At 41.9% G+C, this 25,298-nt stretch overlaps 1 protein-coding gene across 3 annotated transcripts in view; it reads right to left on the reverse strand.

Moving 5' to 3' along the window:
* ITPK1 (inositol-tetrakisphosphate 1-kinase) overlaps window positions 1-25,298 on the reverse strand; it is a 142,500-nt gene that overhangs the window by 55,468 nt on the left and 61,734 nt on the right. For all 3 annotated transcript variants that reach the window (XM_041471865.1, XM_041471866.1, XM_041471867.1), the window contains exons 4-5: window positions 17,335-17,460; window positions 9,439-9,556 (exon numbers count right to left, since the gene is read on the reverse strand). In XM_041471865.1, coding sequence (XP_041327799.1) covers window positions 9,439-9,556; window positions 17,335-17,460 — 244 coding nt within the window. The remainder of the gene's footprint in view (window positions 1-9,438; window positions 9,557-17,334; window positions 17,461-25,298) is intronic.

Genomic DNA, 25,298 nt, shown 5'->3' on the forward strand with positions numbered 1-25,298 from the left:
CCCTTAAGGGGGGTTTTTTTTTTTTTTTTTTTTTTTTTTTTTTTTTTTTTTTTTGGTTTTTTTTTTTTTTTTGGTTTTTTTTTTTTTGTTTTGTTTTGTTTGTTTGTTTGTTTGTTTTGGAAAGTTATTTCAATGTGCTGACTTGTGTTCAGATATCCAATTTCTAGCTGACAGTTCCCAAGAACTCTAATCAGAAGGCCTGGAGGCAACTAGAGCAACATGGACAGTGCCATTTCAGGAGTACACAATTTCTATTATCCAAACTATCAGTTAGCCTGACCTGAGTACCTGGTAAGGTTATGGAATAATTTATACTGAGAGTCACCATGCAGCACTTACAGGATGGCCAGGGTATCACACCCAGCCAGCAGGGATTTAGGAGAGGTAGGTCGTGTTTGAACAACCTGGTCTCCTTTTATGACCAGGTCACCTGCCTGGTGGGTGCAGGAAAGGCTGTGGATTTTGTGCACCTGGACTTCAGCAAGGCCTTTGACACTGTCTCTCACAGCACACTCCTGGAAAAGCTGCAGCCCACGGCTTGGACAGGAGCACTCTGTGCTGGGTTAGGAACTGGCTGGATGGCCGGGCCCAGAGAGTGGTGGTGAGCGGTGCTGCATCCAGCTGGGGCCAGGCACCAGTGGTGTCCTCATGGCTCTGTGCTGGGGCCGGCTCTGTTCAGTATCATTACTGACAACATGGATAAGGGTACTGAGTCTTTCATTAGTAAATTTGCAGATGACACTAAGCTGGGAGCATGTGTCGATCTGTTGGAAGGTAGGAGGGCTCTGCAGGGAGACCTGGAATGGTTGGGTGGATGGGCAGAGTTCAGTAGTGGGAAGTTTCATAAGTCCAAGTACCCAGTCCTGCATTTTGGCCACAACAAACCCCAGTAATGTTATAGGCTGGGGATGGTGTGGCTGGACAGTGCCCAGGCAAAAGGGACCTGGGAGTACTGGTCAAAGCCAGCTGAATATGAGCCAGCAGTGTGCCCTGGTGGCCAAGAAGGCCAAAGGCAGCCTGGCCTGTGTCAGGAATAGTGTGGCCAGCAGGAGCAGGGAGGTCATTCTCCCCCTATACTTGGCACTGGTTAATGCTGTGCCAAGTTCTGGCCCTCAGTTTGGGAAGGACGCTGAGATGCTTGAGCACATCCAGAGGATGCATCAAGGCTGGTGAGGGGCTTGGAACACAAGCCCTGAGAGGAATGACTGAGGGAGCTGGGGGTGTTTGGCCTGGAGAAAAGGAGACTCAGGGGTGACCTTAGCACTCCCTACAACTCCCAGAAAGGTGGTTGTAGTCAGGTGGGGGTTGGTCTCTTTCTTCAAGCAGCAACTGACAGAACGAGAGTACACAGTCTTAAGCTGCGCCAAGGGAAATATAGATTTAATATTACTTTTTTATGGAAAAAGTGATAAAGTACTGGAATGGTCTGCCCAGGTGGTGGAGTCACTGTCCCTAGATGTGTTTTAAAAAATCCTGGATGTAGTACTCAATGCCATGGTTTAGTTGAGGTGTTAGGGCATGGGTTGGCCTCGATGATCTTGAAGGTCTCTTCCAACCTAGTGATCCTGTGTGACTCTGTGATTTTAACCCAATTTAACAAGCAGTGGTCCACTCTCAGTGTAGAGAACTAAACAGATTGTATGCTTCCCTACAAATGGCAGGTGTTCTGAAACATGCTCCACATACACCTTGCCCACCAACAGGATATGAAGGGATGCAACACATGGCTGTGACAGTACCGCTCTTTCTTCTCAGCATAGCATCTTTTTGTTTTCATGTGGCAAAGCTGTCTCCTGCTGAATCAGTTTTGTTTTCTTTACACATAAAGGTGTATGTAAGGAAAGGTGTTCAGGTTTGTTTCCTGAACCCTAATTACTGACACTCCAGAGGTGCTGTCTCCATACAGCTGTATAAGCCCATGAATGCATTGGGATCTCTATTTCCGCCCCACATGCAGCATTTATACATCAGAAAAACAAAATATCAGCACTTTCCAAGCATTACTGAAAATAGGGTATCCCAAACAGAGAGAAAAGCAAGATGTTAGCAGTGTAGTGTATCAAATGACAACGACAAGTACATGACCTTGTGTAGGAAGACTATCAAGCAACTGACCATAGAGGTTCAGTTCCACTCAGTTATAAACTATTCAAAAAATTCATACTATTTCAAGTCCCTCTCATCAACCTTTAACTTTCAGCCCCATCCACTCTAATTTCTGAAAGCCATTTGGAAAATTCATGAGACAGACCAAATTACTGACGTCAAGAACACAAGAACATAAATGCACTCAAGCTTTCATGATTTTCTTTACTGATACACTCAGCAGGAACAGTTGCACAAAGCCAGCAGATAAGTGAAATGGGAGCCAATTTTAGATGGGATGTTAGTGGCTCTAGTGGTAAAGGAAAGCATCCTCCCAGGCAGTGTTACCATCAGCTGATTCCATGCAACCTTGATAAAGCCTTAAGGTCCTGCTGGACTCTGCATGAGGGGAGATTCTAATCTCACCAGGCTTACCACACGTTGGCTAGATACTTATCTGAGAAAATGTAAGGGATGCTAATTTTCTTGTCCACACCAGAAAAAAACTGCTTCTTCAGCAGCAAAAGTGACATAAACACATTACACCAGAACTGGAGTAATATTCCATCAGCTAAACCCTGGTTTCCAACTCAGATGAAAGGTCCTATTTTTCAAGACTTATTTCTTGACCTTTGATCTTGTGACAATATGAGTAGAAACACTGTGAAAAGCCATTTACTGCAAAAAGTATTTCCAGTTAAGTTTTACATCTATACTTTCAGCAATTTATCTTTCAATGCTCCTTCATTACTTTTTCTAGCACCCAGATACTTGGGAAATTTGAATGTCAGCCAAGGAAATTTCTGCTCAAGAGGATCAAAATAACTTGAAACACAACCATGCTGCAATTTAAAACATCTAGTTTATTCAGTGAAGACTTCATCATGACAAGAAGAATCCCTGCTCCTCTTTTCCTAATTCTAGAGAGACAATAATCCTCAAGAATTAATCAATGTTCTGTTCATAAAATCCAAACTGAAGATGTCTTAGGAATGCCCTATGACCATGGAGTGCAGCCATGGCTTATTTTTTTACCCCATAAAATGCAGATTCAGTTGATTTTCAGATCCACCCAAGTCCTTAACACAAAATTCATAGAAGCTGTCACTTAAATAGACATAAACCTTTTCACTTTTTCAGCTTTATCGAGTAGAAAAATCCTTTGAAATTATGCATGTAGATGTAAAACAAAAGTTTCCAACACTGGTATGTAATAAATGGATAAAAGATCCAGCCTTGTTTCTTTTCTGATTCAGATAAGCAAAAGAGAATGAAAGTGGGGTGCAGATTCCTCATACCTAGTCAAAAAAGCACATGAGAGTTAAAGAGTGCACCCAAAAATAACATCTGAACTTTACAGGCAGGCTTATTTTGAAAGCTCAGTGGCCATTAAGACTACTAGGATCCAAGACGAAGATTGTTTGTTGGTTCAAGGAGCTCTGACTGGCACACTGTGAGACAAAACAATAAAAATATTTTCTGTATTATTCTCTGGGCTTTGTGCCTGCTGGCCTGCAGAGTCACTTGAACAGCCCCAAGCTGATGGATCTCAGGAGGCCAGTGGCAGCAGGCTGGCTGACTGCCACTCCTGGCTGGGAGAACAGGGACTGTGCCCATCATATCCCCAGCTCCCTCCTACCTCTGCTGGGACAGAGATCACAGCTCAGAATAATGAAAATCTGAAGGGGGAGAGGAGAAGAGAAGCAGGAAAGGAATGGAGAGCCTGTTCATATTTTCTGATAATGAAATGGCTAACTTTCAACAGTCTTACCCTGGAAAATCCTTTTGTAAACTGCTTTAACAATAGCAAGACATGGTACAAGACAGAAGATTCCAGGCTCCTTTTGGGGCTTCCCACTTTCTTTTCCTGCCACCTCTCTCTGGACAGGATTAGTCCTTTGGAAGCACCTGTCTAGTTTAAATTTCAAAGCCAGGGCTTGTTATCATAACACCAACATGCTGATGTCTCCTTGTTATCCTCCTCCTAGATGAATGAATGAGCTTTTATGAGAAAGATGGCAGGTGACACTTCCCTGGGGCAAATGTCCCAGTGTGCTTCCAGTTTCACAGAGCAGGACCGAGGTCTACCAAATGCTGGCAGCTGGGTACAGAGACTGCCACATGCAACACTGCTGTGAGCTGAGGCACTTTGGAGAAACTGTTTACAGTCACAGAGAGTATCAATTCCATTCCAACTCCTTCCTTCCACACAGGGGTACTGGTTTTCAGACAGAAATTAAAATCCAGTGAGTGAACATACACCACACATTTTGAGTGAGGTAACAAGACATCTATCTATAAGTGTTCTTGGTGGAAAGGGAGCATACAATCAACACCGCAGGGTTCTGCACCCAAAAACTGGTGTGGTTATTTACAGTAGCTGATATATGCCCTCTAACTAAAGACACCTTACTTATACGTCCCTACATAAAGAAGTGAGTGCCAGGTGGGTGATTAAGAGGCATTAAAGTGAAAAGAAAAATCTGGCTTCAATTTAATAGGAGCTTCAAATAAAAATAAGAGGTGTCTGAAGTTGACCTGTGTGACTGTTCTTCTCTCCCCTCTGACCAAAACAGCTCTGAAAAGTAGGCCACAGCAAAAAGAGGCTACAGTTTCAAAAGGTGAATGCCTAAAGCTATGTATATACAGCTATTTTCATGCGCTTTTAACTGGGTGGCCTGATTTTGAGAAGTTCTAAGTATGCGCTGCTCCAGCAATGTACACGCTCCATGATGTCCAAAAAACCCAGCCCTGACTATCTGCTTTGGTGTTGAATTGCAGATGCAGTTTTCCACTCAACAACAGGTGCACACTTTCTGTTAGAACAATACTTCCACAGCTTGCTTGGCACAGAGACTTGCTGTATGGGAGTAGTGTTTGTACACCTGGAGAAGAGTTTCTGCCCGAAACAATGTGACATCTTGGCAGGCAGATGAGTGCTAAGATGAACAGGGGTGACACTCCATGTCCAAAATCACACAGCAAGGCAGAACCAGCACCAAGCAGAAAAGCCCAAGCCCCAAATCAAATGCCTTCCTCATTTCATCATACTGAGCTTGCCTGCTAATAACAAAAGATACATGCAGCTGTGAGAGAAGTATTTCTAAGACAGACAGAATCTGATAAAAGAAATCCAGGGAATAGAGAAGGATGCTGTGATATGTTCTGTAATATCCCCCAAAATGAGAAAGAAGCACATCCAGCAGCAACTGCATCTCATATAATAGAAAACAATCAAACAAAAATAATTTTGATTACATGCCAGGATGAAAATATTGAAGCTAAAGGGCTGTATACTGTTTTGAGTGTCCTGAGGAAATAGCTCCCATACTTCAAAGACAACGGCTTGCAAGAAAGAAATTAAGGAGTTGTAGCTTGGCTCATACCTGAGTTCTCTTTTTCTAGGAGAGCTCCAGTCTCCAAAGACTATTGTCTGCATAAATTTTAGATTTATAGCTAAATTTAAGAACAACAAAATTTTAAAACAATGTAAGAAAAAGCCAGGAGTAAGTGGTTAAAGAAATGAACTTCAGGGTCTGCAAGTTCAAATGTTATCAGAGAAACCAAGTAAGTCACTTGAGACACAAGAGGAAGCTGAGCAGCAGCTGGGAACACTAACTAGATAGCACACTGACTGAGTAGCATGTTTACTTCACTTTTTGTTTAAGTTCCTTCAGTTTGGATTATTACTTGTAAGATACGTAGGGAATTTCTAAAGCTTTCAATCTTTAAACAAAAAATGTAATATGAAAAGCTTAGTTAGTGCCTAGTCACAGTGATCATCCATTAACATCTCAAGCATCATTTTAAGTGTCAGATTTTGAATTTCAAACCTGAAGGATCACAACTTTTCAACACACATCAAAAAATTTAGTTATTTTCATTAGGTTAGAGCTTCAAAAAGGTTGACACAGTTCCAACCATACAATACCCTGTTAAAAATGAAATTTTTACTAAATAATGTTCCTAATCTTTCACCAAACATCACTGAAACTGATCAAGAGCACTTTTATGTAAGAAGCAATTCTTTAGAGGTAAGTAAACAAAGCAATACAACTGCTGAGAGAACAACTGTGACACCAAAAAAAAAATCTATTCAGTGATTAATTTCAACATACACCTGACAGCTATACAGGACACTTGCTGGAATGCAACCTTTATTTTTTTCAAATCTTTTTTTAAAGAGATTCAGAAGCACAGGTTGCAGAATAACTAGCTCTTTTAGAGCTTACACTCAAAATAACAGAGACCAGGAAAAAGAGGAAGTCATAGCTCCAGCAGACTATTGATTCCAAAATAGAATCCATTAAAATCAATGTTAAAATATCTCTTACAGCTATTATTTTTTTTTCCCAGCAGAGAGTCCTACTTCCTTCCAAGTAGATATCACTGTCTATACCAAATAAAGCAACAGCCCCTGCAAATCACCTCAGCACTGCTAGGAGCATGCTAGCACACCAGGTTCGAGGTACATCCTGGAGCAGGTTGCTCAGAGAGGTTATGCAGTCTCCATCTCTGGAGAAACACAAAAACCCAAATGGACATGGACCTGAGGAACCTGCTTTAGAGATCTTGCTTTGAACAGGGACTTGGACTGTATATTCTCAAGAGTCCTTTTCCAACTTCAGTGATCAGGCAAGTCTGTGAACCTTCTATTTCCACAAGGAGTGAGTGGTTACTGTGTCAGACTAGGACATGGAAAGCCCTGGTTGAACCCCAGGCTTTCCCTCAGACTGCTGGTACAACTCCGAGTTACCAGCTCTCCTCCGCCTCAGTTTCTTCAGCAGCCACAGACTGGGAGCAGACAGGGAGTGGCTCAGCCACAAAGTGTCTCAGCAACCATTCTGGGGAGGCTGGATCAAAGTTCTTATCACTCAGGCAATTGACTCCATGAAGAGCAGGACACGGGACTTCCAGAAAGCCTAACAGTGTCCATGCACCCAGTCTAGACACTTCAAATACAGATTTCCTTTTTCAGGAAGCATGGAGAATTCTCTGTCAAAAGGACAGTGACTTGGACATCTGAAAAATAATTAGAGTTAAAATCAAACTCTTTATAGACCATGGGGCCCTGCTGCTGCAGAATGCAGTCACCTCAATAGAGCACGTGGTCATCCTCTCTTTAACCTAACTGGTGCAAATCTTTAGTTATACAGTTGTCGTAAGGTCTACAGGGTTAAAATAAAGTGTAAACTGAGGATCATAAATAAAGACTATACTTCATTTATAGTTATTTAAAAACATAATTGAAATAGAGGCAATAATCACTGAAATCCAAAACTGATCTGTAAATAAAAACTGCATTTTCTTTTGAAATACTTTGAATAGCAGAAAGCTTCTCTTTACCTATAAACTCAACTCTCCCAAGTTTACAATACTCCAGAAGAGACAATCCCTTGCACTGAACTTAACCCATCACATTAATTTTGTATCCTGTGATAAGAAAAGGCTCTCTAGTTACAGCTAAAGACTAGGATATTATTTTCTTAGTAGTAACTTCCATAATGAAATTGCAGAACAGCAAAGATGTGGCTCCTAAGAGTTCATGCTATTCACAGGTGTATTACTTCTTGTTTGGGTTTTCTAAGTGCTCATGGCCTGGGGATATGAGATGGTAGCTGCAACAAAGAAAACATAACTTAGCAGGTGAAAACAAGGAAGGGAAGAAAAATCCACAGCACTGCCTAGAGTGATGTAACTTTTCTCTTACTACAGATCATCATGTGCAGGAATACAAAGGCTGATCTACTTAGGCCAGAACAAGAAGTTAGGCAATTATTCATGTCTCCTGAGATTTCCCTTGCTAAATACAGAGTTGGTTCAAGGTCTTGGTCACGATATTTCTGATTATGAGACAGAAATAAGACTGGGAAGGAAAGTGCTGGGGGGAGGGGGACAGAGGGGAAATAATGGCTACCAAACATTGCAGCAGCCAGTGACAATAGCTTGTGCCATTCCTTACTTCATTCCTCAACTTTATTAACAGCTTCTTTTTGAATTGTCAGTTTTACCTGAATTCAAATTTCCTTTTTCTTTTTCCTCCTTAAGGACTTATTTCTTTTTCTCATCAGTTTGACCAAAGCAGGTTGAAATATGCGGAAGACAAACTACTTGCAAAAACTGGATGCTCTCCCAAACACATTGTTCTCATAGGGATAACAATAGTACTGATAGCAATGCAAGAAAAAAAAGAACAAAACCAAACTGTACTGAATCTCTCTGCTGTTAGAACAAAATCCCAATCACTCCCTCAGAGCACAGGTTTCCCTCAGCACCCTTCTCCCATTCACAAACAGCAGTAGCCACTCCAAAACAAAATCATTCTAAACTAACTGCGGATTTTCTCCCTAAGAGATTCCAAAAGACAAGAAGGAGTGCTGTGAATTATTAATCTTATTTCTACATAAGAATGGTGCCAGTGGGGTCAGGCAGGTTATATGCAAATAATATGTCCACAAATCCACATCTATAAAAATACAAATTGCTGAGCTTCTTACCTGCCCATCAAGACAGTGATAACACTATCTCAATGGTATTTCCAATAACATCCCATCAGAACATAGTTCAGAAATGCAATTTCCCACCGTTACAGTTATCTAACATATGAAAGAGATACTTCAGAGCTATTCTAGATTTAAATTCAAAAGCTAATAAATGTTTCAAGAACATTACATTAGCAGAAGTAAAAAGGGAATGAAAGACTAACTTAACCCAACAGTTGCAATGGTTAAAATGAGAAGGTAACAGAACTATTGAGGTTGAAAAGGCATGACTCCTAACATGAAATACAACTCAAATCATACCAATTAAGGGCAACAGTTTATGTCAGGTAACAAGCCAGCACCAGACGTGCATTTATATTCCTCCTAGCAATTAGCTTGTGCGATAGGCTTCCAGTACTTCTCAAAGACTTTAGCTCTATTTACCCTTTAATTTCTTTTGATCCTGTACAAAACAAATTTTTCTTCTTTTCCCTCAATTTCAGCCTTCAGGATTCTTACTACAAGCTGCTGAGTTTGTACAGTCATTTCAACTTACCAGCACACAACAAGAAGACAATGTTTTGCACAAGATTCCTGAGAGTGCTCACTGTGGTAAATATGCTCCCCATTAAATCCACATCATATTTTTAATCAGATACAAACCTCCTTTGTGTATACGGAAAAAGAACAGCACAGGATTCCAGAGGGCAATCCTGTGATACAGGAATGCTTCAGTGTTTGTGCTCCCATGGAGAGACAATGCAAGGGGCACAAAACCACCACTTCAAAATTCACATCCAGCCTCCTGAAGGAAGCTGCTTTCTTCTCTAGTCACAAAAATAGCCTCCAGGGAGCACAGATATTGGCCTACCTTGCATGTATGCCTCTATTCGCCGAATTAGCTCGTAAGACTTGGATCGATCCAGAAGTGTACGAATAGCCGGGAGAGGGTCTAGGATAATGGTTTCTGGATGAGCATCAATGTACTCCTGCAAAACAATATATGGGAAAAAATGGCGTTAGGTTGGCTAAAGAGTGTAGAAAAATAATGAGAAGAGAAAATAATGGGGAAGAGTATATATAATGCTAAAAGTCCAGCTTCTCGTCAAGGGGAGCCAAATGGACTTCGGCAACGCAGGAAGTCTCCGGACAGTCAAAACACTGACACTTGAAGCAAACACAAATGTGACAGCTAACTGGTTTAGATGGCAAATTCCTCCTCTAGACTCTATCAGTAGCAAAACCTGTGCTGCAACCACATTAGCTCACAAGAGAGCCAGTGGCAAAGTGCCATAGTAAAAACTGAGAGCAGGACCGAGAAAAGTCATTAGGAGAAAAAAGATGGCACACAGCTATCTTGGGGTCAGCCTTTAATTCAATTACTGCATCACAACTATCTGAACTAGGCTCAGAAATACATCTGTGTTCTTTTATGTTGTTTTTATTGCTGTCTTCTAGCTGGTCTGAAGACAGTGTTAAGGGCTGAACGATAAGGGCTGAAATTTTTTTTGGCAGAGCTGAAGAGATTGCTACTTCATTGTATCTTCACTGCTTGCTACTTCTCTATGCTCATACTCTCCTTTTCTGACCACAAGAACAAAGTAAAGTTAATGACCTCACAGATCTTCATCTTGGGAAATCGATTCCCTGTTCACTGAGGTCATGAGTGCACTACTGCATCTTGGCCAGGAACACAGACACAGCTGCCAGGTATCGGCCTTGCAAACCCAAAAAACTTCCTTCTGTTTCTTAGAAACTGAATTCCTTCATCATTGCCCCAACCTGGCTCCAGAAAGTCAGTGGGAAACACACATCCATCTTACTCTACTCAAAGTCAGACAAGTATGTCCAAAGTTAGCATCTCTGTTTCACCCAACTTCCCAAAGCCATCCTAATGTTTCCACTTCTTTAAATTCATTCATGCAAAAGCTCCTACAATTAATAGACTTCCATGAAGTTCTACTTCATTTAAGTTGATTTCTTCAAAGAAGAAAACATACTACAAAAGATACTTCAGAGTATGATGAGGTGGCCTCAGGAGATGCACTTTTCTGGCGAGAAAAGAATGGCATAATCTATTCCCAGAAAATGATTTTGCTCCAGATACTATCGGGATGCAGACTTCTCCACCCCAGCACTGGGAAACTGCTGCTTCCTGGTGACTACATAGTCTGAACTGAGGGCTGCTGAAAGGAGATTATTCATTTGAGGCTAAGAGGATCCAGCATTGGGGTCTAATGAACCTACTGCATCACCCACAAGACACAAGCAGCTTTCCTTCACAGGGCACGAGGCACCCCTCAGTCTGACGTATTTAGTAATCCCTGCAGAACACAAAGAATGAATTCCCCAATGATACGTTCAACCTTGCTGCCTCATGGGAAAAGTAAGGGACATCCTTTCATACAGCTGGTCTTCAAGACTGTTAGACCCAGCTGCTGTCTCACCCTTGCAGTACAGCCTGGATAAAAAGCCTCATCAGCTCAGTGGAGCAGAAGCTGCGTTCATTTCCAGACACTAAACCCCAAAACATACAGTTTTCATGAGTCTTCTGCCCCTAGTACTTCCAGAGTCTAAAGCAGAGCAATCAGCTTTCAAATACAGATGAGATTTTTATTCTTTTTAGAGCTAGAGTATTTTATTACCTAATGCCTCTTGAACACCCACACATGTCTATGCATATGTGCCCTTTTATGCAGCACCTAAAACACACCCTGTGGAGCTAGCATGATCCAGTGATTAGGGCAGCAGCTTGAACTTGCTGATAGTGAAACTGTACTTGAGTATCTCAACATCTCCAGAGTGTAACAAGGCACTTTTAGTCCCTCTGTGCCTCCATTTAAAAGACAGGGAGTTACCACACTCTGTGTCTTTCCCAGCACACTGAGACGATGAGCTCCTGACAGACAGCCCATACCCTGATGGGGCAGGAGGCAAGCACAGCACTCAGACTGAACATGTCACAGCTCTGAAAGGTGACCTCAGCAGAGCTCCAACAGCAAGCACTTCTGATGTGTGTATAAGTTCTTCCTTTTAAACTGCGGTGACCCGTCTGCCTCGACCAGTTTCTGGTTCCACCTTGACTTCAAGCTCCCTGGACTTCCACCCTGGCCCAGCCCCTACTCTGCATTTACTGATCCTTCTCCTCACACATACATTCCTCCTGCCCGTGGACTTCATTGCCTTTACTGCCCTCCCAGGACGGAATTATTTTTCCATCTCTTAGCTCCTTGTGTACCTTCCTGATGCTCACCTCAGCATTGAGAAGTATCCTTGCTTCCCCAGGACTCATGCATTCTATTTGTTAATTTGGCTCATGTTACTCTAAGTATTTCCAGAAGGAGCCTGGCTTTTTTATGCTTTCTGTAAGGGAACCTCACAGTGCTTTATTTCTAGTTGTAATAGTCCTAAACCATATTTAAAGATCATCCAAGCACTAAACTTGCCACAGCATAACAAAGTTTACCAGGAATAAGGCACAATCTCAAGGCCATTCTACACCAGTCAACATGTCAAGAGAAACAAGCATCTAAGCTGACTTTCCAGTGACTTATTTCTCATCCTGTTGCCTTAAGGAGCCTCCAAAAAGCTCAGTAAGGCAAACTTGAAATAACTGATGAAGATGAGGGAGGTGGAAGCTGTTTTACAGAAGCCATTTAGAGTCTGGAGAACTTTAACAAATTAATGTCAAGAACTGCACTGAATACAAGGCAACAGCCCCTTCAAACACAACAAAGGCTTCTGAGCTTTGAACAGATCAGCTTTCTTTACAAAACATGGAAATTTCTCAGCATTAAATCTATGTCAGGTACTATTCTCCAACTCTTCTCCACTTCCAGGCCTAGGAACTTGGACAGCCAGAAAGCACAGGAATGGCAAAACTCAGAGCAGTGAAGATCTGTGTCGTCTAAGGAAAGACCTCAAAGTTGAAGTGTCTCCTAGAGCTCATCTGGAGACAGGCCACACATCTCTCTTTATAACTGAATCCAGAAACAGCCTCTTTTCAAAGAGACTCTCAGTGCAGAACAAGGTCAGTGTATTTGTATGTATCCTTTCAGTCTGCACACAGCTAGAGACTAACTGCTGAAGCTGTGCAGGGGTTTCCCGCTTCCCCTTGGGTCTTTAGGCTGCCAGCACTTTCCCAGTCTCCCACACCTCTCACCAGTACATTACCAACACATGCAAAAGAAAGTTTCAACACCCATGCACAGAAAACTACTTTAAATAAGTAATTAAAAGATCTGAACCTTACACTAATTGTCTGCAACAGGAAATTACAATAAGAAAAGTCAATTTTGTTAGTTTCACAGGAACAATTATGGTAGCTGATGTGAAACCTTTCATAAACTTTGATTCTTTACTAGAAACCGCTGCACACATCATGTACTACAAACACACTCATTTTTCAAAGCCATGTACTTTGTCTAGAAGGCAGGAACTGGGGTAGTTTGGTTTTCTTTCTTACCAAGAAGGCAGAAGTGTAGCACCACTAAGTGACCTGTGAAGATCGCTTAAGAGACTGGAGAACTCTTGATGTAGCCTAAGTAACAGCACTCTTCCCACTCTTCCCACGGCACAGAGTGGCTCCACTACCAGAAATACAGATCTGGTATAAACATGCAGGGTTTCTGCCTAATTATTTTAAAAGCAGAGGAGCTACTATAGACATGAACTTGAAAATGAAGCAATTGAAGAAGGAAAAGAGAAGCCAAGAGAGTACAGCAGTACTCTCTTTACTACAGCACACTTTCAACTTTAAATCTTCAAGTCTTCTCTTGTCCTTCCTGCAAAACAACTCTGCTCTCTGCTTTGGTGGATTTACTGAAGACTGATATCCAACAGCAGATTCCAACCACCCAGGCAACAATGTGGAAGACATTTAGGCTTTCCAACAATAGACTGAAAGGGCTCTGTCCTTGGGCTGCAGTTCAGCTTGACCCAGACAACATCTATATTTTCCTCTTTCTAATCTTTGACATAATAAAAGCAAACAAGAACAAACAAGGAATTTTAGCAGATCCTCCTTTGTTTGTATTCCAGGCCTGATGTTAAGTCATGCTTTGTACCAGCCCCATTACTGGCAGAAGGCCAGCAATGGAACTTGAAATCAGAAAGAGACCAAATATTTCATGTTCCCTATTAAACACCTCTGGACATAACCCAGCCATTAAAAAAATACTTTCCTTGAGAAGCCTGTGTATAGCTGCTTGTCATTTTACCCAAAAAGGTAGCTAATGATTTTTTTTTTATATTTTAACAGAAAGTTGATACAGTATCTACTGCAAATAATAGGTCATTAGACGATAAGAGACTCACTGATTCATTGACTTGCTTTTATTACTAAGTAATAAAACTTACATAATGTTTTGTTTAATATTAAACAAAGTTCCATAAAAATATTCCAAAAGAAACCAAGTAAGGAAAAGAAACAATAATGCCATTTGGATTTGTGTTTTCCCACATACAGAAACATGACAATGACTGCTTGTAAAAACATGTCAACATTTTCCAAGGGAGAAAAAGATGTAAACACAAGCTTGTCTCAAGCGTTTGCATCACATTTAGATTTAAAAGCTCCTTTTTGTCGTCTTAGGCTGTGATGGTCTCTTTTCAAGGAAAAGATTTTGTCGTCTTAGGCTGTTATGGTCTCTTTTCCAAAAGGAAAGGTGAAGGTGTGTTGGGTCTTCAATAGATGCTCACCTCAAAATTGTTTGTCTCTAAATCTAAAAGAGATTTCTGCAGTGGTTAGGAGGAATGAGGGGTGTGGCAAGGGGGAATTGATCTTCTCTGTTACATTTCTATTCTCTGTATACCTCAAAGAAACTTCCTGAGTATTCAGCTGCCCTGGGTAGCCTTCAGAAATCCTTTGCTCCTTCATCTTGCAAATCCTACCAACAGGAAGCTATCCTAATCCCTAGCACTTGAATGACAATTTTTAGTTGATTTTGCTGTTTATGAGGTTCTTCCAATAATTTAAGACATCATTATTTTTCAAATTTATAAAACACAGGTATTGACCTGTGAATTCAGGTGCAAATAGACCATTTCAATTTTGTATTAACATGTCCCTCTAATTAGAAAAGAATAATTAAGACATAATAGTTTCCTTTGGTTTTTTGCTTGCCTTTTCTCAGCTGAGAAGTCCCCTATCTCCTTCCCTTCCAAAATATCTCCCTCATTTTCCTTCCTCTTAGACCCAAACCCTTCTAAGAAAGCTTCTCAATCAAGATTAGAAGAGTCCATCCTGGACAGCTCCAGAGTGGGAGAGTCAAGAGTTAAAGGGCAGCAGGGGAGCAAACATTTTAAATTTTCATCAACCTGATAGCAAAAGACTAGGCATAAAATCTGTGTCTGATCTGTCTTTTTAAGTAGGCTAATGCAAAGAGAACCTGCTCAGAAAAAGCTTTGAAAGACAAATTAATAACCCTATTGATTTTCCATCACTTGAGCCATCATTTTGAATGCAATATGAAGCTGCAATGAATGAAGCTACTCAAGGCCTGTACAGCTATGACAGGGAGCAGATCAGAGAGCAATCTGCTCTAATGAAAGCCTAACAAAGATTCCCCAAAGTCTTACATGAGCCAAAACATACTCAGTTTTCAGAGCCATATACTTTGTCTAGAAGGCAGGAATTGGGGTAGTTGGTTTTCTTCCTTACCAAGAAGGCAGGAACTGTAGCACCAGTAAGTGAACAGCACCCTGGGGACTCTGCCTCTTCACCTGACCTCCCTCCATGTACTTCTGGTCAAGAAGGAACCACTGAGGACAATAACCAATTTTCACAATTAACTAATTACCTGTGTTCAGACAGTCCAGCCCTGTGTTACAGTGGGTAGGGAGGGAGACTGACCATCATATCTACAAATAATCATCATCCCCCAAAATAAGGATTTAAGTGTCCTAAAAAGCAAATAACAGTATTTCTCCACTTTTCATCTCGTGCACTACACTAGGTGCTGCATGCAGTCTTTGTTTTGGCTTTGGATGAGATCACCACACACTCATCACTGATTTTCAGTGCAGTGGAGAGCAGTTGCACCCACCAGTATTCTCCTGAGAAACTGCAGCCCATATCACATCCAACAGCACAAAGACCTCAGAAAGCTCAACCCTAAAGGTCTTCTGGAGCTAAAAATGCTGCTGTCAACAGGCAACTCCTCCATACCCTTTTCATTCTCCTGTAATTTTTTTTTCCAAGGCAACTGAAAACAGCCAGAAAATGGCATGCCAAGAGGCTTCCTGTTCTATTAGCAATCTCTGCCAGACCTACAAGGGTTCATCACAGACTCCAGAGAGCAGGGACACAGAGTCATGTAAACATGAAGCCAGTTTCCTCTTTAGCTCTTTGCAGATTAGATGGTGAAGGCCTCTATAACATAGATCTGAAAAAAAGTCATTTTAAAAAGGTCATAAATGTAGTCTGGCAGATCATTCCTCCTCCTGTGGTCAAGGATCCCTTGCTCTCTGCTTCCTGGAAGACTGCTTTATGGAGCCAACAGTAAGACTGTTGCCAGGTATCATCTTGCTGTCACATTTATATTCAATAGCAGGAAAAAAAGCATAATGAATTTTGCACTGTTTGGTCTGGTGAAGATCATCACAACTTTTTCAGTCAACTTAATCAACAATAAGGGAACCACACTTTTTCCACTTGTGTGTAGGTGCCAGAAATACCACAGTGCTTATATAACACCTCACTCATACAAACAGCTTTCTTGCAAGGGGTCATTTTTCATTTTCTAGGTTGCTCATTGATTTTTAGTTTTAAGAACCCAAAACAACAGCCCTATACCATACACTTCATACAGTAGAACTCTTACAATTTATTTTTCTTATGGAGTATGCTTCTCTTAATTTCTAATTATTTTTAATATCTTAAAAGTAATACAGGACAGATGGAGACAGGCAGCAATTTGCAGATGGTTTCTGCCCTGGATGCGAAACTACATGAGAGTATACTCTAAAAACACATTTTGGCAGATTGACATTTGACATACAACACAGAAAGGCCTGTGTGCTCTGCACCGCTGGTCCCTGGTTATGTCTTTAACTACTGTGAGAGCTTCCTGCATACCAGTGATGGGGCACAACTCAGTCTCCTGCAGAAGCAAAAGGTTAAGTCCTTACTTTATTGGAGGATATCATTCAGATATCTGCTCAAAGGGGCCCTCCCCTGTATCTCATCCTCTACCTTCCAAAATAAAAAAGTTTGGAAGGCACTGGGAGAGAATCTTTTAAGACACTTTTTCTTGGGGAAAACAGTTCTCTGTACACTACATCCTGCATATTTCTGACCTTCAACGTAAACTTGAGGGAAAAAAAATAATGTAACAGGATTTTCAGCACTAGAGGACAGAGTCACTCACAGTAATCTTGATGTTGCAGAAATTAGCATTCCAGGAACTGGGAACACTTGACAGAACTAGACCAAACTAATTCAGTGGCTTCTGTCATGGAGGCATGCACTTAAAGTGATCTGCAAACATGTATTCCTCATTGTGAGCAGTACTAATACTCTTGAAATGACATAAGAAAATTTGGTGGGAAACCAGTTCTAACTAACTATACTGATACAAAACAAAACCTTCCCAAGGTGTAAGTCCATTTTAAACTGACAAAACCACTTTTGCTGGGCTATCAGCAGCAAGTCAGCAGTGTGCCAGACAACTCTTTTCATCAAACCCCGACAAACTGCACTGTAATCAGACTGAATTTGCTGCACCAAAATCATTCTCCTGCTTGAAATGCAGAAAGAACCACTTACCTGGAACCTGTGAACCAACTCCAGTGACTGGCTGTCATTCTGGTCTGCTTCAAGGATTACATCTGTCAGTTTATGTATGATCACATCCAAAGGACCCTGATCTTCAATGGGTTTGGTGAGGTCAAGCTAAAGAAACCAGAGAGAAACATTTTGTTAATATATGGGGGATCCAAGCTCCTGTTCCTGCCACCATCCAAGGTGCTGCTGCCACACAGATGACATTTACTTTACACAGTGCCTTTGTTTTGGTATGTTATCCAAATCCCTGAGATTTTACACATCACTGAATGTTAGAAAACTTTACTCAGACACTTATTTCTCAGCAGTGCAGCTCTAATTCCATGAAAAACAGCAAAGTCATCAGCAAGTACCCTCTATCCAAACATTTCCCTGTGCTTCTCCACCCTAAACCAACACATGGCTCTTCAGCTCAGTTTCCTGGTGTGTTCACACAGCTTCCTGGTACATTCACATACATGCAAAAGGAATGAGCTAACAAGGATTAACACCACTAACAAAAGGAAGGTCTGCTGTGCCCACTGGGATTGCACAAAACAGCACCCAGGACAGGAATAAAGGTAACAGAAAAGCATGTGAGTCAGGATCTGTGGAAATTCATCTGCTACTGAGACAGCTATTTAGCTGGTAAGGAGGGGTGCACCTCCCAGACAACTCCCAGTTGCAGACTTTGGCAGTTAGCTGGGTAGGAGACAAAGATTTGGGGTGAGGTGTGCAAAAAGTCTGCTCCAGACAGCACAGGAAGGCATGAAAACAGTGGCAACATGTTAGAGGGCTTAGTCCCAGTACCAAAACAGGATTCAAGAGCAGAGGAACCACCTGCACTGGAAAAAGATTGAGGAATTCTCTCTTGATGAAATATCAGTGCAAAGAAGCTTACTGGACCTGTATGAGATGCATGCAAGGATCCTAAGAGCTGGCCAGTGTTATTGTGAGGGCTTGGATTTATCACAATATAAACCAAAACTATGGAGATTCCAACCAAATCAGGAAAAAAAAATCTACCACAAGGGCAGTCTGGTTACAGCAGAGTCTCACAAAGGTGGCAGGATCTCCATCTGTCAAGATTTTCAATACCTGACTGGGCAAAGCCCTAAGCAACTTAGACTAGATTTAATGCCAAATCTGCTTTGATGAAGATGATGTATTGCAGACCCCTAAGTTCCTGTCACAGAACTTGATAATCCCATGAAGCTACTCACCAGATTTAACATTAGTTCAGTGTAGGTGCCAGAACTGGCTCATGTTCTAGCCAACACACCAGGCTGCTCACAGCACAAAAGCTGAGAGAGTCAATTCACCCAGTTGTGAGACCTACTGCATCAATGACAACTTAACCTTGTAAATGCCAAATCAGGAACATCTTGGAGAGGAAAGATGGATGTGTGCTCACTAAAGTTAGCATCTGATTTTACCTGCATGATCCTTTCTACTGCTGCTTTCTTTTTTACTCAACTCTGGTGAAGAAGGGTGTGAGAGGCACAGGAGGGAGAGGAGTACTGGGCTGCTGCTGCTGCTGTTTTCTGTCTCATTAGCTTGAGTTTTGTCCTACTAAAATTTCCCACCCTACAGAAATGGCCCTGCTTTGAATTAAGGAGTGAGTAGAGAAGGTAGAGGTATTAGAGAAGGTAAAGCTATAAGACAGGATCAAACTAAGAAAACTAAACCAGCAGAGATCTATCAGCCTTACATTAATTTCCTAGTTGTTAATGTAACCAATCCATGGAGCTGAATTACTTTTCTGGTGTAGGCACTCTTATCTGCACCAGGCTTCCCTGAGCAGAATAACTGAAGGCACCTATGGCACAAAGCAAATGGAAAGCCAATTCCTCCCTCAGAGACCACCTTTGCTAGCCTATTACTATGTGCTCCTACTAAGAGTTATGGGTTGGGGCCCTTTGAAGTCCTTATGCAGATTCCAATACAAGTGGCAAACACTGTGTGTGTCTCTCTTCCAAGGAGACAAACAGGCACTGCTCACAGGTGGGCAGCCACTCCCTACAAGCCAAGAGACCAGCAGGACAGACTTGGTGTGGATGCTCAGGGATGGGTAAGCTGTGGCCAGGTGAGGCAGTCCACAGAAGGTCTGGCTGTCTTGACATATTTTTACTCTCACAAGTAGTGCAGCACAAAGGCTAGGGGACAGCCTAAGAATCTGCAAAATGAAGGCAAAATGAAGTGAACTGCAGCTTGGCTAAAGAACATGGAAGGAGATAATTAACTTCTTCAACCAAGTTCCAGAAAAATCAGTTAATATCCTTAAAAGAAATCTAGATGACTATACTGCTGCTTCTGATTTTTTTCCATCTGCCTATCACATCTGGAAGGAAACAGCAAAACAAAGGGTCCATTTAACTAGGTCAGAAAGTTCACGGTTGCCAAGGTACAAAATTCTGAATTAATCCATTTTCAGGACTTGCAGTTTGAAAAGCAGTAAGAAGCAAGTAAGCATTTGAGATTGGTTACCCCTCTACATTCTTCCTGAACTTTCAGCTCAGTCTGCACAGAAACATTCAGAAAACAAGGAAACAGTCCTCCCTTTCAGCCTTGACCCAAGAATAGAAGTAAGCTTTCAAGGCAAATCCAGGCATTTCCAGCACAGTGTTTTCCACAAGCATAAGACATCTGGGCAAGATAACTTCTTCACAACAGTTGTGCCAGCTAAACACAACAGGTATATTTTGAGAACACAACTAAATGCACATACTTTGCACACTGGAAAGCATTAAAAAGGCTCCCCCCTAACACTTCGCTTCCCTCTCACCAGTAAAGCAATGTAAGAAACGACAGCATGATAAAGCAGCTTCTCGGGAAGGAAGTTCAGTGACCACTTCAATTGCCTCAAAAAGGACAGCAGGTACATTTTAGCCACAAAAACCTTCAAAATTTGATCCAGTATTTTGTGGATTGGAGGATCAAACCATTTGCAAGAATAAGTTCTCTGTGTTTAGAGCCATGCTGTGGAAAGCAAATATCCCTGGGCTGTGTGGAATTTGGAAGAGATCCACCTTCCTTTTATGCACTAAGAAAAAAAAATGTAAAAGTAGAAGGAAAAAAAAGATTTGAGAAGGTAAAAAGAAGCCTTTTCAAAGTGGAGTATCAGACCCAAAAATAAGTCAGTAGAAGTAAAGTGCAAAATTTCTGATGGCTCTCTGCTGAGACAAACACTGATTCATTGTTTGACATCAGCTGGAATTTGAGCCCTCCTACTTCCCTTCCCTTTCAGCATCTCTTTCTCTCTGAATGATCTCTGCATTTGACATGGTCACCCAAAGGTTTGTTATTGCAAAGAACCTACACCATAGCAACAGAAGTGAGAGAAAAGATTTATCAGCAACAGCTTGAAAAACCAGAGATATATCTATGGTGCCTTTTCTTCTGTGAGGTAGGCTTTAGCCTGAAGCATACTCTGCTTGCCCTTCTTTATGTTAAAAAACCAATCCCAACCAGGTATTGGTTTCATGGCATTGTCACTTATCACCAAAACCCAGCAAAACTCAGGTGCGTGACGTGGAAGAGATTATCAATGCTGTACACAGGAAATATACAAAGCATATATTTGACATGGATGGGTGCACTGTCTCTGGGTAAAAAACTGCCTGGATGGCCAGGTCCAGAGAGTGGTGGTGAATGAAGGTAAATCCAGCAGGCAACTGCTCACCCCTGGTGTTCACCAGGGCTCAGTACTGGTGCCAGTGCTGTTCAATGTCATTATCAATGATCTGGACAAGGGCATCAAGTGAGCCCTCAATGAGTTTGTTATTCAAACCAAGCTGGGCAGAAGTGTTGATCTGCTGGAGGCCAGGAAGGCTCTGCAGGGGGATCTGGACAGGCTGGACCCATGGGCTGAGACCCAACTGTACAAGGTCAGCAAAGGTCAGGTGTCAGGTCCTGCTCTGGGGTCACTACAACAACCCCTGGAAAGCACCACAGGCTGGGGGCAGAGTGGCTGGAAAAATGCCTGGTGGAAAAGGACCTGGGGGATCTGACAGCAGCTGAACATGAGCCAGCGGTGCCAGGATGGCCAAGAAGGCCAATGGCATCCTGGCCTGTGTCAGCAATAGTGCAGCCAGCAGGACCAGGACAGGGATTGCCCCCTGTACTCAGCACTGGTGAGGCCACACCTCAAATTCTGTGCTCAGTTCTGGGCCCATCATGACAAGAAAGTCACTGAGGTGTTGAAACATTTCCAGAGAAGGGCAACAGAGCTGGGGAAGGTTCCAGAACACGGTTCTGATGAGGAGGGGGTGTTTAGCCTAGAGAAAAGGAAGCTAAGAAGGGACCATATTGATCTCAGCCACCTGAAAGGAGGCTGTAGCCAGGGGGGAGTTAGTCTGTTTTCCCAAGTAACAAGTGATTAGACATGAGGAGATGTCCTAAAATTGCACTAGGGGATATTTAGATTGGATATTAAGAAAAATTTCTTCACAGAAAGAAGTCAATCATTAAAACAGGTTACCCCAGGAAATGGCAGAGTCACCATCCCTGGAGGTGTTTAAAAGACATGTAAATATGGCACTTGGGAATCTGGTTTATTGGTGGACTTGGCAGTGCTGGGTTAACAGCTGGACTAGATCCAACCTAAATGATTATATGTTTCTGTATGCCTTTCCTGGTCTTTCAAATCCATATATGGAAGAAACCAACCAGTAGATAAATGCTCTTATCATAGCTGGCAAAAGCCATCCTGCCCACCTTTTAATAGAAGGATGGGCTGAAAGTTATAAAACACTCCAAGCTTAGAAATGACAGTCTCTCCCACAGGCTTCCCAGAGAATCCACTGGAGAGCAAGTTACAGGCACGCAGAGCTCTGTCTCTGCCCTCCTCTCCCCCTGTCCTCCAGGAACACACAGCCAGCACATTATCCAAATCATTATAGAGAAGGGCAAAAAATGTTTATTTCCATTAAGCATAATTTGTTTAAAGTTTTGGGGTTGTTTTTCTCCAGAACCCTGGCAATCCATCTGTATTGCAGGGACAGGGTGAGTGCCTGGCAGAGTGCCATGGCTCTCCACTGGTCCCAACTGCAATCCCACACAAATGCATTTCTGGAAGCTGTGTTTAAAAATAAAACTATGTCCAAGTGGAGAAAATCTGGATTTGTTCACTCAGGGGAAAAAAAAAACAAGCCAAAGAACTACAAATGCTGGATTTAGGAAAAAGAAATATAATTTATAATAAAGATTAAAAAGAGTTGTGTATTTTTTGTTTTATTCAGTGTTCCACTCTGTGTTATAATCAGCTGTATTTCAGAATCTGCCTGATTAGGATTTGTGATTTAGAGTTTTTTTTAAAGCTCTTCTTCCAAAATAGTTTTTGGATTAGCATTCATATGAAATTAAGTTTTAATACCAACCTGCTCTTTTATCTGAACCAGAGAGTAAAGTCCACTGCTATATCCCTGAGCAATGTAGACTCTACATTTCTATTAATCCTCACTTTTATCTTATTATATTTTCATTAAAAATAAGGACCCATACAGCTATTCTTCAACCATTTTGCTCCCATTCTCCAACCCATTAGCAAACTCCACTCACCAGGATGCTGCTCTAAGTTCTTGCTATGTTTTCATTTGATGTGCTGCTAGGACAGGAGTGTTCTAGGATGAGCATCCTTAGAACAGGAGTGCACACCCCTTCACAGCAGCCTGTCATGCTGCAGGTAGAAAATGTGCATGAAATTTTCAGCCAAAGGAGGTAAATGAAGGCAGAAGGTAAAACAGAAATCTAAGCCTTCTCAACAGGCAGTTAGCTCCAAATCATCAGACATTAACTCAAGTGCTAGAAAACTTAATAAAATGCCACAGAAGGGAAAGAATCCATTCAACTTTCTGGTTGGTTCAACCTGTCAATGCTCTGCTACACATTTCACCAACCACAGTCCGAAAGTCCCTTTGTGCTGATCTAACCACTCTCCTCCCTGTGAACTGCACATACAACTTCAGCCTGACCTCACTTCTTTGCTCCTTAATTCCTGAGACTGTATACAGAATTTTCTAAACGAATCTATTGTATTCTGCTATTCAAATAATCAACTAAGGCTGTACTGATCCCAAGACATGTGGTGTTTATTTCAGTCTTATTTCAGCTTCTTCAACTCCACTGCATTAAAACCTTCAGGATTTTATCCCTCATTTTCCATGAGGAATAGCACTTCCATCTCCTAGGGCTATTTTCTACCCTGTATTTTCATCACATACATTTACATCAAAAGGCTTGCAAAATAAAGCTTTTCAAATTCTTCTCCCAATCCCAGCCCCAGTGTTTACCTGTGCTGTGCATCAATGCTGAGCAAGTCATAATGAAAAAAGAAGTCACAAGCTCAGATGAGAAAGCCAAGTCTTCAGAAAGCTGAACCCTGACAGCTGATCTTTTGGTGGACACTGTTTTCTCCCAAAAAACTCAAAGAAAGCATCTAAAAATATCTTAAGCATTTTGGAGAGGGAAGGGAGGCAGCAAAAATCAATACTGTCAAGTTCGCTGTTTCACCCCGCTGTAAAAAGTAAACAAAAATACAGATGATATTCCAATTACAGATGAGAATGTGCTTGCTTTTGAAAGAAAGTGGGAAAATTTCCTGAAAGAAATTAGGAAAACAGTTGTGCATGTCCATCCATACTTGTAAGACCTACTTGTGCACAGCAACAGAACAGAATGGCACAGCAACCTGACTGTTCTTGGGACAAACCAAGGGAAATCCATAAGAACAAATAAGACCAGCACATGTTTCTTTCACTAATTAAATCTTTTAGGAGCAGTCCACTCCTGTCCTGTCCCTTCAGGGACTATACACTCAAAAAAGCAGCTGTCAGGTCTATGCAGCACAAAACTGACACAAATTACTCCACTGCCAAAGCATGGAAGGTAACAAAGCATGTATCACTAAACATTTCCTCAGGAGGAAAGACATTATGCTACCTGGGCATTAACTGGGTACACAGGCTCCCACAGTTCCTAAAATATCCATGTACTGTAACTAAATAAATATTTGTATAATTAGGAGATTTTCTCCTGATGTCTTTCTGAGAAAAAAAGTAATCTGGGCTTTCATCACGCCCAGATAGTGCAAAAGTATTCAGCACTTGCTGCTGCTAACAGGGCCAAAGGACACCAAAGGAGAACATGAACGCCCCCAGGCAACAAACACCAGCTCTGTCTCATTGCAAAGAGCAAGCAGGGACCTGACCATCAAAGGCTGTAAAGAAAGAGCAAAGAGTACACCGAGAGGCGCTGGTTTGTCTCTCCACGCCCCCCTTGCCCAGCATTAACCTGCACATCCTGTTGCAGCAGCGCAATCTGAGAAAGGAAATCCGCTGTGGTGAGGAGAGGAGAGGGCACCGCAGCAGCACCGGCAACAGCCACCCCCTCACACGGGAACTCTTCCCAGACAGGAAGGAAACACCTTGAAAATACCCTCCACCTTCCTCCTGGTCTTTCTGAAATTACGGAAGTTGAAGGCTGACCAAAGAGCTTACCCTTCTTCCACTGCAGGACACTAGAAGTTATCTGCTGTTCTTCTGCCCAGCTTAGTTTAGTAAACCAGCAGAGGAGAAGGAAAACATGTCCCACACTGTGATATGTCATGCAGACTCTCAGGCAAGTATCAGTGACATCCCAGGCATTAAGACCTGCCTAAAGGTGAGGAGCAGCATAACATAGCCTATGAAGCTGGGTTTCCATTTTCCAAAATATGGAAACTTTAACACCAGAGAAGATTCTGGGTCTAAGAGATAATTTCTTTGTGTCCTCTTGCATTCTTGTGTTTACTTTGCATTCTGCTGGGCACAAGTTGCCAGACAGTATGTGTGAGCTGCACATTTTCAGGAGTTGCACACAGCTTCTCCTGGGGAAGCTTGGCACCGTGTCTCAAACATCTGGGAAGTTCTTACTTCTAGCTGTATTCTAGATTAAATGGAGGAAAAGGAAGCTCATAGGGGTTTTTTACA

The sequence above is a fragment of the Pyrgilauda ruficollis genome, unplaced genomic scaffold, assembly GCF_017590135.1.
Source record: "Pyrgilauda ruficollis isolate IOZ18807 unplaced genomic scaffold, ASM1759013v1 scaffold28, whole genome shotgun sequence".
Lineage (NCBI taxonomy): Eukaryota > Metazoa > Chordata > Aves > Passeriformes > Passeridae > Pyrgilauda > Pyrgilauda ruficollis.